At 59.6% G+C, this 11,797-nt stretch overlaps 3 protein-coding genes across 3 annotated transcripts; 1 reads left to right on the top strand and 2 right to left on the bottom strand.

The window, feature by feature from the left end:
- Positions 1-1,465: 1,465 nt before the first annotated feature.
- Positions 1,466-6,144, bottom strand: BESB_043050 (RIC1 protein; the record flags this gene model as incomplete). The annotated part of the gene is made up of 3 exons (XM_029362756.1): positions 1,466-5,221; positions 5,553-5,706; positions 5,852-6,144. The coding sequence occupies 3 exons, from the start codon at positions 6,142-6,144 to the stop codon at positions 1,466-1,468; spliced, it is 4,203 nt and encodes a 1,400-aa protein (XP_029215028.1).
- Positions 6,145-6,219: 75 nt separating this feature from the next.
- BESB_043040 (RPAP1 family protein) lies at positions 6,220-8,024 on the bottom strand (the record flags this gene model as incomplete). The annotated part of the gene is made up of 3 exons (XM_029362755.1): positions 6,220-7,211; positions 7,306-7,452; positions 7,586-8,024. 3 exons carry the CDS (start codon positions 8,022-8,024, stop codon positions 6,220-6,222), a joined length of 1,578 nt encoding a protein of 525 aa, XP_029215027.1.
- A 2,254-nt stretch (positions 8,025-10,278) lies between these two features.
- BESB_043030 (rhoptry protein ROP18) lies at positions 10,279-11,375 on the top strand (the record flags this gene model as incomplete). Its single annotated transcript, XM_029362754.1, has 2 exons — positions 10,279-10,370; positions 10,745-11,375. The coding sequence occupies 2 exons, from the start codon at positions 10,279-10,281 to the stop codon at positions 11,373-11,375; spliced, it is 723 nt and encodes a 240-aa protein (XP_029215026.1).
- Positions 11,376-11,797: the final 422 nt, after the last annotated feature.

Raw genomic sequence — 11,797 nt, 5'->3', positions numbered from 1 at the left:
AACGTCTTTTGCAGGTCCCCTGTTGACATAGGCGATGCTGGTATAATTCATTTTCGAGAGTGCGACAGGAAAGATGTGAGTGGCGTCACATTTCTGATGCTCAGCAAAAGGGTTTCAGCAGTTCCGGCGTGCTGCAGCACACCCGGATGTAACTTTTCGATTCTTGCGCTCGCGCAAGAGTCCACGCTCGAAATGTCTTTTACTCATCAGGGCACACAGTGTCCACAGCCGTCTCCCTGGCACTCGGCGACATGACTCGGAAACGTGCCTTTAGCATGCAGAATCGTAATGTATCTTCTGCTGGATCGCCGCGTGGTTATCCAAAACCACTCAAATCCAGTGCGTCGAATGTAAACGATCGTACGCCAATCGTTCTCATGAAACACGCGCGCGCAGTCGCAACCCGTTCCGAGAGGCGCTGCAACTTATCTCATCGACGACACAAACGGGTTCTCAAAGGGGGCGACGAGCTCGCACACCGTCCTGCGTATTCTCCGTATATCCAGTAGCGTCCCGGAACATGGTGGAGGCTGAGTCGAGGGAGCTTGAGCGACCATGCTGCTCTACGGTATGCAGAAACGCCTGACGTGATGGGTGAGCACATTGGATTTCAGAATTTGTCGTCGGCTGACGGTGTAGACGCGCAGGCTCAGCCGAGCGCACCTGCCACACTGAGATGTCTCGTGCCTTGCCGCGCCAAAGCAGGTTCTCTGTAGCTCATACTGGTTAGGCAGGAGCTCGGGAGCAGAGGAATACGCAAGCTTCTCTGTCTGTAGGACTCGCGTACGGGGCTGCACAGATGCATAGCCACAATTGAATGAGCAGCTATGTTAGTCCCACACATCATAAAATATCGAGCAACAGTGCCGTGTTCCTGCATTGTCGTCGCTCCCGGAGCATAGCGGGAATGCAACACACGGCTGGTGCCGTGCCCACTCATTAGCGGGAGGTGTGGAAAGAATGTATGTTCAAAGTGAAATGAATACAAGGCAGAGGGGTCGGAAGTACGATGCGTAGTTTACCTAAGGCGCGCCGTTGGGAAGGCCACAAACTGTGATGCATAGTGCAGAAGCATCTCTTACGCGGTGCTGGTCGCTCAAAAATTACGCCTTGCAAACTGTCGTGTGTGCATTGACTAAGAGTTCCGGCTCGCATGGCGTAGCTTCATACCAAGAGCTCGGCGAGCCGGATTCTACAATCATCTACGCTTGCAGAGTTGGGAAGCAACCACACGACATGCATATGCGAACCCAAGGGAACAAGAAACTCGCTTATGGATTCTCTTCGGCCCCGCCCCCTTGTTTCGGCTCCTTTCTGGCGCCAACGCTCCGCCTCTTGGCGTTGTGCATCGGCTCCATCCGACTGGTCCCCTGTCCTCTGTGTCTGCTTCTCACTCTCGATCGCGACGGAATCCTTCCCGCGTCGCGTACCCCCTTCCCGCCCGGTATCTCTTTCGTCGAGCCGTTTACGTTTTACGGATTCTTTCACCGTTTCTCCCGGCAGGTGGCTCTATCCGTTCTCCAGTCGGCGCCCCGCTTTCTGCCGCTTGCTCAGCCATGACGAAAAGCAGCTCTCGCAAGGAGCGAGACATTGCTGCCCACCCGCCGGCGTCTCGGTTTTGCTTCCTGCGCACTGCACCCCCTCCTGCAGTCTTCGCGTCTTCTCGACTGCGTCCTCCAGGATGCCCGCTTTCTAGCGCCGCTGCCTTGCTCGGCTGCTGAGCGGTCGTGTCCGCGGAAGCCGAGACGCGCCCGTTGCTTTCCTCTTGCTTCATCTGAATGCGCAGTCGCAACGACGGCGAGAGAGAAAGAATTCTCCTCACTCCCTCGCGGTCGCCTGCGGCCACGAGGAGCGCCAACGCCAGCACAGGCAGGTCGGCTCTGACGAAGACGTGGAGAAAGAAAGCCGTCAGACTTTCCGTCGCCGCCCTGAGACTGTACTCGCCCTCGCTCCCCGACACGAAGTTCGGCTGCACCCGCCTCCCAAGTCTCTGTGGCAGCCCCGCCGGAGGCGACGGCGCCCCCGCCCTCGCGTTCGTCCGCGGACTAAAGGAGCTAGCGAGGCGACCCCTGTAGACCTGCTTGTGTGTGAACCACCCATCGGGAAGAGGCAGAGGCACAGAGGAAGAAGGTGGAGACACTTGCGCATGCAGACCGGCATGAGGACGCTGAGTGCAGGCCCTAAACTCACGAAACGTCGGGGGCGGAAACGGCGAGGCCGGAGCAGGCGAAGGAGTGAGCCCCCTCACGCTAGGCAGGTGAACCCACGCCCCAGAGACGGCTGCGTAACTGCCCCGCTTCCACTCGCATGCGGAAGGCGACGCAGCAAGAACTCGGGCGTCAGCCTCTTCTGACTGCAGATCCGTTCCCTCTCGACAAGCAGTCGGAGCCGGGGCCGCCTCTGCCGAATCTGAAATAGCAAGCGACGCGTCGACCCCGAAATGAGACGAGGCGCGAGAAGACGTACGCGCAAGAAGAGAGCCTTGGTGTAGGCGACCCATCTCCGTCGTACGACAGAGGGACGGCAACGAACGAGAGCCCAGAAGGCAAGCTCGCCACTGCGCGGCAGACCAGATCGAGCGAGACGCGAAGCCCCGAGCGCTGAGACCGAGCTGGCTTACAAGCGACAAGACAACGCGCTCAAACGGCACTGCTGGGTCGTCCTGCAGAAATAGGCACTGCGAGTGCGAACAACAGGGCGACACCACCGGGGCGGACTCCGGAGACGGAAGCAATCCGCACGGCCCGTCAAGCGAAAAGACGCGACAGATATGAGGGCGGAGGCGAAAGAGCCAAGCAGGCAGATCGAGCGCGAGGACACTTGTCAACTGAAAAACGCGGAGCCACTGCAGATGAACCAGCGAACTCAAAAGACAGTCCTCAACGATTGCCACAACATCTCGGTAAAGCTGAAAGATGGCCCTCTCTTCGTCTGCTTTTGCGTCGGCTTGTCTCTCCGCGCGTTCCTCCGCACGCTGGCCGTGCTTCGCTTTCTGGGCTCTTCGGGAGCCCTCCTCCTCTTCCACTTGAGAGTGGAGCTGCTCGCCTTCTCGCGCAGGTTTCTCTTCTGCGCGACTCCTCGCTGCGTGCGACCTGCTTCGTCTTCGCTCCTGAAACAGCGCCGGCGGAGCCCACAGTGCGGGGGCCCCTCCTGCTCCCGACCACGGCACGACGATATCCTCTTCGCAGTTTCCTTCCCGTAGCGCATGCACAGACGCCTGCCGAGCCTTCGCACTTTCAGTCGGATCCCCGGTCGCCTCGCACGCGCTGTTTTCCGCCCTCTTCCGCGCCGGATAGGCAACCAGGAGCGCGAGCACGAAGCGCACGAGCTTCCGCGCGAGGCCTGCGACGCCGAGCCGCAGCGCCGCTCGAAGAAGAGGCAACGCGCGTTTCTGCCGAACGACTAAACATCCTTCAGTGTTTTGCAGCACCAGCAGATAGATGGAAGCGGTGTGAAGCAGCTGGCGCTTCATCGCGTCCTCGAAGTAAGTTGCTGGCGGCGAGCCCAGGAGAGGGAAGAGAACGAGAGGCGCGAGCGTTGGCTCGGTCTTCCGCACACACGACGCGACAGTCTTGGCGAGCGTCGAGGGACTATGCCGCGAAAGAAGATGGAGAAAAAGATACAAAGCCGCCCCGCCCGGCAGCGCGGTCAGCGCTTCCTGGGCTACAGCAAACCGCTGCTGCAGCGACAGCTCGGCAGAAGGCGAGGACGCAGCGGGATGGGGAGACAATGCTCCATGTGACCCAGCGCGAGCCACGGAGCGAGAGGATGCAGACGAAGGAAGCGGGACATCTGAGCCAGATGAAGGCGAGAGAGAGGGACCGGAAGACAACTGAGAGGGGACCGGCACGCGGTACGGATGCGCTCGTGGAGCCACGAGAGAAAAGGCTTCAGAGACGTCTTCAGCTCGCAAAAGGCGATCGAGACTGAAGAGCGCACACGCACGTCTCTCCGCCTCTGCAATGCCGTAAGCCTGCTTCGCGCCGCCATGACTATCCTCGTATCTTGCGGACGCCTTGCCGAATTCATCCCTGTCTCGGTCCTTTTTCCGTGCGTCGCGCGATCTGCGCGGCCCCATCGCTTCCTCGCTTCCTGGTTGGGCTAGTTCTCGTCCATCGCTCGCCGCGAGTTTCCTCTGCGACGCCATTTCTTTACCAGCCTCTCTGGCCCTCTCTGCATCCTCCCAGTCTCCTCTGTTCGTCCGCTGCAACACGCGCGAGGTTTGCTGCGGCGCTGCCCCCCCCTGGTGGCGCCTTCGCCGCGCTTCCTCGTTCTCCGTAGACACCTGCGCCTGCGGCAAACTGAGCACATAGGCCTTCGCCGGTGGGGAGGGGGCGCGCGGGAGTCTTTGTTGCCTGGTTTCTTTCCCGGAATCATTACGATTCGCGCCTTTCTGCTCCGCAGAGCAAGGCCCCGAGCACGCAGACGGGGAGAACCGAGATGACTGCAAACCGATTTCTCTCCTCTGCAACCCCTCCTCTCGGTGGCGCATGAGTGCTGCGCCAGCCGCCGCCGCCCAGCCCTCTGTCGGATCGCCGACGTTCTCGCTCTCCATGGAGCCTCTCTTCTGGTGCGGAAGCGTGGACGAAGCAGAGACCCCTGAGACTCCGCTGCGACACTCCCCGTTCGCGTCTCGCTGCGGACTGGCGCCTGCGACCCCGGCCTGGGCGAGCCCATTCGCGGGCGGCGTCTGGGCACTCCGGCTGGCTTTGAACGGCGCGAGGGCGCGCAACTCGCGTTTGAAGCCGGACAGAAAGCGCTCAAAAAGTTCGTAGAGCGCGAGCTCGACGAGGTGCGTGAAGAACGGTGACGCGCGGATCTGAAAGAGAAGCTCGGCTGCCGTCTCGTGAGCCCGCAAACCCACCCCGCACGCCAGCGCGCCGACTGGTGACGGCGAAGGGAAAGGAGACTGGTGCCCGCTTGCCGGGCGCGGAGACAGGCGTCCAACCGAAGGCCCAGGCCCCGCCGCCCGACGCGCCGGAAACGCGACGCCGGAGAGAGGCGGGTGTGCGTGGACGAAGGAGCGATCGGCGGCCGAAACAGCTAGAAGACGCGTAAGCAGAGGGTGCAGAGAAGGCTGCAGTTGCAACCGGAGGTTGATGCAGGGCGCGCGGAGACGCTGACGGCCTCTGCGCTCTGCACACTCCGCGGCGGTAGGCGGCGGCAGGGACGCGCGCCTCACGGCGACGCGCGAGGGTGAGCACGCGACAACGACGCCGAGCTGGAGACAACATACAGCAGCACGAGTCCAACATAAAGATGCAGCGACGTTCGTGGGTGCTCCAGCTCTCCATGGATTCGCGCATGATGCAGACGCGAAGTCTATGTGTGCATGGTGCTTTGCGCAGACAAGCCTGCGTGCGACCCATACGTGTGCCGGTCGAGCAGCGTCTCGCATTCTGTACTCGACATCTTCTCACGCACATGCACTGAGACACTCCAGCCCTCGACCGAGGCTCGGCAGAGCCCAGCCGAGCTCCCGACAGTTACAGAGACGGTGCGAAGAGAGGGCGTCGCGGAGAAGGGCCGCGAGCCGAGCCCGTGCGTCTTACCGGGGCAAGGACGCCTGCAATCAAAAGAGGCTCCGGTTTCTGCTCAATAGGGAGGAGAAGGGCGTAGCAGCACTCGACATCCAGGAAGCCGCCTGCGGCCGACTCGCGCTCTGAGCCAGCTGCAACAGCTCGCCCAGTGTATATCCCGCCAGCGCTGCTTCATCGCCATGGTGGTGAAGACCTCGGTGATACTCGAGAGGGTCTTCGCGCGTCAAATCCGGTAGAGAATTCGCCAACAGAGCGGAGCACAGGGACTCTTCGCCAGCCTGTCGCAAGAGACACAGCTTACTCCACAGCACCTGAGACGGGAAGACCTCGCTCCGCAGCTTCCCGTCGAAGTCGAACCGGAGACGTTCAATTCTGATGCGTGTCTTCGTTCCTCGCCCTGCTTTCGCAGGTACCCCGGTGAACACCCCCCCTGCACACGCTGGTGCTCCCACTCTCCGTCTTCCTCCTCAAGAGGTCCACCCCTCGCATCTTCCAGGCCAAGCGGATTTGCCCACTGCAGTTTCGCAGCTTCCTGGAGATCAAATCGTACAGAACTTGTAGCCCCAGCCGACTGCGCCGCGTCCTTGCCTGACTGACCCTGCATGCACGGCCGGACAACCCCCCCATTCAGTCCTTGCCCGTCACCTTGGAAAGCGGGCCCAAAGGTCGTTTCTCTTCCCTAAGCCGGCGTCCGGGCCGCCGCAGCTGCCAGCGCCCGACGCGGCTCGAGGCTCCACTCGAGAACGCACTGCCTGCCTCCCGGCAGAGCAAAAACAGATGACTGTGTAGACGATGCACACGAGGACGAGGGCGGCACCGGAGAAGCGGCGGGAGCTGAGCCGCCCGCTTGAAGGCGCGTCTGACTTTCCTCAGTTCTGTTCTCGCGCGGGAACGCGGACAGGCGCGCAGCGTCCTCATTCTGGAGCTGCTGCCTTTCGCCCCGTGCGGCCCGTCCAGCTGCTGCGCCCCTCGTCGCCTCAGCATTTCCATTCTGTTCTTGATGTTCGCCGCTGCATTTCGCACGAGCCCGCCGGAGCGCTCGTCTCTGCAGGGCCGCAAATCGTTCTGCCCCAAAGCGCTGGAGGATCTCCTCCCGAGCCTCCCGAATCTCGTGGGGCTGCATGCGGCTCAAAATATGAAGATTTTCGTTTTCAATCTCCGCAGCCAATGCCTTGCCCACCGCCCCAGGTCCTGAAACGCTCGTGCTGCCACGGTCGCTGAAGCTGCTTGCTGCCGTCGCACCGGTAGGCCCCGTTTTCGGTCGCAAGCCTCCTGGTGTGCCGGCGTTGTCGTCGGCCCCCCGACGACTGTGACATGGCAGGAGCGACCGATGGACTGCCTTCGGAAAACCGAAGGGAGCCTCTATAGCTGCGTTCGAAGGCAGAAAGGACAAAGGCCCGCTGCTGCCTGGCGGATATGAGTCTGACGGTGGCGCAACGGAGGCCGCCTGAGGCGGACACGGAGCGGGCGTCGCGTGCGCATCTGCAGAGGAAGTATTCTTTTCGATGACACTTCCGAGCACAAACCCCGAGAGTGCGCTGTCTTCCTCCGCTTCCCTGATAGACAGCTGAGCTATTTCAGCATCTTGCAATCCACCGGCGAGCACCCCCACCCCGCCTCCGCTGCAGGCGTCTGGCGGGCGTCTTACGGCTCTGCGTGTCGCACAGGGCCCTGCGAATGCACACACATTGTCAGCCGCTCCGACTTGTGAGACACTAGCAAAGAGCCGCGAAGGACAGGGCCAAAACGCACACAAAAAGCCCACCTAAAACCTCAGAGAGCTCCGAAGAAGCTGGGAAAACAAGCATCGCGTGAAACTGACCGGCCTTTGCCTGAGCCACAGAAAGGCGCATGACCTCTACTTCAAGGGAGAAGGCAGACGCAGAAGGCACGCCGAGTTCGCGTCCCTTGGCTACAATCCAGGGGTTGCATGAACGCACAACCCGAGTGCGTAAAGACTGTGAAACACGCTGGAGGCTTTCCATGCTGCGTGCTGCTCAGTGCCGACGCTCCCGAAAAACAGAACATGTGCCCCGCCTACTTACCCGTGGCATCTTCACTGGCTGCAAAAGGATTGAGAGTGAGTCGAGTGCTTCTCTCAGGGGCGAAGAGCGAACAAGTCGGAGCTCCACCTAGCGCGCCCCTGTCGACAGAAAACGGGGAACAATCTCCGCGGCGCCTAGAGGGCTCGTTAAGTCCATCGGAGCAGGGATCTCGAAGCGCACCGTGTGGGGAGGCGCACAGCCCAGACTCGTGACCTTCAGACGGGGGAAAGAAGGAGATTGAGCCTAGCGGCGTCGTAGACGCACTAAGTTTGAAGACGCTTGCCGGCCGACGACCAGGGCCTTCAGCACCAGGAGAGTCAGGAGACTCAGGGGGCGACGAAGACGACGCGCTAACTGTGCGCTGTTTCCGGCATTTGGATGTGCCTCCCGAGGAGTCCCCACAGGCAGGCGCGCCCGCCTCTGCAGCCGTGCTCTCCATCTTGGTGGTGTGAGACGCGCCGACAGGGCCACGACGCGACACCAGAAATGACGGGGAAAAGAGCCTACTTTGCTTGCGGAGTCATGCGCGCCGACGCCGCACATTTGCCATTGACGCTACCGTAAACGATAGAGCTACGAGAGAGGAGACGAACCCAAGGGGTCCACGCCTCCGCAACGGGCAAGCAGCGAGAGCAGGGCACTCGATGAGTTGCGCACGCCACTGGCGCGGTGGAAAGGCAAGGCGCATGATAAAGAAACAAAACGGTTAAGGTACTAGCAACGGCAATGGTCGTCCCAGGAGACGAGACTGACGGAGAAAAAAAAAGGCGAGACGCCCAACGAACAAGCCGCGACCAGCGCGTACGGCGGGTGGCTTTCCTTCGACAGAAGCAGCAGGGGGGGTCGAGCTGAGCACATGCAGTATCTGGGCACGAAATTCAAAGTCATACCACAAAATGGAAGGCATCAGCAGTGCTGTGTTGCTCTGTTATTCCAGGGATGAATGCCCCGAGCCTATCTCGCTGCTGTCTCCTACCCAGCGCAGAACTCCGTGGCATCGGATCCAGCCGAACATAGTCCATTTACAGAACTTCTAAAGGCCACAGCTGTGTTCTCTGTTGGCCTCCACTTTCATACAAAGCCGGTTCCACATACTTTGTCCACAAGTTTCGTTTGCCACTGACGAACATAGTCCATTTACAGAACTTCTAAAGGCCACAGCTGTGTTCTCTGTTGGCCTCCACTTTCATACAAAGCCGGTTCCACATACTTTGTCCACAAGTTTCGTTTGCCACTGACGGTCCTGGAGTCTCGGCAGCGACGGAACTTGTTCGACTTTTCTCAGTCCGACACGCGGAGGCTTCCTCATTGCAAAGACTTCGTCCCGCGGTTGCATGCACGCATTTGCGCGGCTCGCGTCCGCGTCAACCGTGCCTCTCTCTCTTCCTTCGGCCTAGCCCACGGTTTTCCTCAGCTCTGGTGTCACTCTGTGAATTCCATGATCGTAGACGGGTAGGTGCAGCAGCGGCGCCAGCCACAACGCCGTCAACAACGCAAGAAGAAAACTCCTCGCTGTTCTTTCACGCGCCACTTTCAGCCATGTGGGGGCAGGAAAGCAAGTTACACACACTAGCGCTTTACGACTTCAGCCCTTTAGGGTTTAGGGTCAGCTACCGCTCGCAAATTTTTCCGAATAATTATGCATAAACGTGAGGAATGTGTGGTCGAATCACCACGATCACGCCCCTTGCGATATAACAACTGGACTTTCAGCGCCCCCTCAGAGCGTTCGTCGCCGATATAAAAGGCGCCACTGCATCACGTGTTTGAGAGGGGGACAGCTGAGACAGGTGAGGGGTGCTACAACTCAAATACACTGCGAAACAGCGTCGGTCATGCAAGCGTGCTACAGCACATCAGAGTCTGACTATTCGATTCGGTGACCTGAAGTCGCCAGCAGACGAGTGCACGCTCCAAGTGTCATGTATGCATCTGCTCAGGCAGCGTTCGTGGTTGACTCCCTGGCACTGGGCGAGGTACCAATGACGAGTGCCACTCGCACGCACGATTCTGATGTGTTTTGCGCGGGACTCTGGAAGCGTTTTTGAAACAAGATAAAACCATCGAGTGCGTTGCATCTATCGCGCTAATCTTGCTTACGAGATACAGGCGCAAGTCCCTGTCGGAGAAGAGAGCCGCCACGATCTATCGCGTTTTCGACAAAAATAGGTACTCAAGGCAGCGAAGCCGCACACAGTCATCCGCATTCTCCATATATCTAATGGCGACCCTGAACACGGCGGAGGCTGAGGCGCCCCCCGGGGTGCGAGTGTGGGGCAGGGCACCTCTGACGCAGAGAGATGCCCTCGGGCATTGTGACGGGCTCTGTCTCAGCAGAACACTTAAGACGCAGCCGAGGTCAGCGTTTCTCTGCGAGACAGCGCGTGATTGGCTGCTGTTCGTTTTTTGTCCATGAGAAGACACAAGTGACAGACAGGGGGCCGTATGCCGTACACACAGTCAACGCTTTGTGGGGAAAGCTGTCTGGCTGGCCAAGCGGCAACAAAAATGAGACGCGCAGGTGTCTTCAGCAAAACCAGCTCGCAGTTGTGGGCTCTGCTCTGAGACACAGCGACAGGCGCCAAGCAGCCCCGGCCGCAGGACGCCAACTGCCCTTTCATTTGTAAAGCTTTTCCAAGTGCTAGTTGTAGAGATACTTCTGACTGGATGACCGCTTGCGTCCGACTTTGAAAATGGTGTTTGACCCAAAACGCGCCAGAAAGGCGTCATGCCGTGTGTGGCTAGCTCTAGCTGCACTGGGCACTGTCTTGGGGTGCACAAGGGGGTGAGCGTGCATTTAAGCTCGCAGTTCGGTCACCTGCTCGCTTCAGCGGTGACCTCAAGAAGAAGCCACGTGACCGCGGGATCGGTTGCACCAGGGGAGGACGATCCCCACGTCGGGAGCTCCTTCACTGAGTCCTCTCCTTTAGAAGACACCCCGGCCAGTAGTGAGCGAACCCATCCCCGTTTGCTCTTTGAGAGGACTCGCAGGCAACTGGATCTAGGCACTGGAAATGCCAGAGACACGCATGTGGCGGTGGACGCCCCGCCTCGTGCACTAGCTTCTTATGGCCACAGTCTGCTTCAGCACTCGCGGGGGGCCGCAAGAACTGTTGGGCGCCATGTGTCTGGAGCGTCCGGGCGGCTCGCCCACTTCAGGGGATCGCGATTAGAGGAACCAGGTTCTTCGTCGGATGCGAGTTTTGCAGACCTGGGTCAACCAGAGGGAGCTGACCTCGCGCTGGTTCATGGCATAGAGCCAGGGGACTCCATTGTCAAGCACCTTTTGACACTGGTATCGAAGCAAATCCACCCAGTCGATCGCCAGGCGGGGGCATTCAGGACACTGGACAAAGGGCTCTCCGCTACGTTCTGGCCACAGGACGTGACCGTGGAAGTGGTCTCGGTGCGGACGGGAGCGCCACGGCGGCTCCGAAGGGGGCCCGTCTTCGGCAGGGGCGACTTCGGGATGGTGTTCACGGCTTCCGACGTGGACACCGGAGCAGAGTTCGCCGCAAAAGTTCCTATTGCTCTCCGCGAGCCTTTCAAGATGTCACAAGAGGATGTGATGGCAGAGGGTCGTTTAACTGATGCGTTCGCCACGGTCAAAGACCCAAGGGAAGCTCAAGCCGTTCTTCGATTCTTGGTCCCCACCGACATGGTGCAGTTTTCCAAACAAGGAGACCTTCGCTGTCGCTATCCCTGGCTCGCGAACGTTGATCGGAAATGTTTTCTTCTTGATGCCGAAGGCCTATACAGACCTTCAAGATGTTATCAACGCAATGTGTGATCCTGCCGTACGGGACAGCGACATCGTGTACCATGCCCGCCTACAGCTATCCTATGATCTAATACGGCTGGTGGCCAATCTCCAACGCCAAGGAGTCGTGCATGGTGACTTCAGAGAGGCTAATCTTCTGGTGATGAAAGACGGGCGTCTGTTTCTGGCTGATTTTGGCTCAATGCGCAAGGAAGGGCAAAAAACCCATCGCGGAGACTCGCTAACCGCACACATCAAAGATGAGGTTATGGAACTCGGATCGGTGTTAACGAAATCTATGGGGCATAGAGTTGGGCTACTTCCTAGCACTCGAGCACAGTCCAAACAAACCGATGGAAACATGCGGCCCGCCGCTCCCCAGTACATGGTACGCCTGATAAAGAATTTCACAGTAGTTGGCCCGCCAAGCCGCTGCTTCCAGTGGAAGCGCT

The sequence above is a fragment of the Besnoitia besnoiti genome (genome assembly GCF_002563875.1).
Source record: "Besnoitia besnoiti strain Bb-Ger1 chromosome Unknown contig00028, whole genome shotgun sequence".
NCBI lineage: Eukaryota > Apicomplexa > Conoidasida > Eucoccidiorida > Sarcocystidae > Besnoitia > Besnoitia besnoiti.
This window is presented reverse-complemented; position numbering and strand designations above follow the sequence as displayed.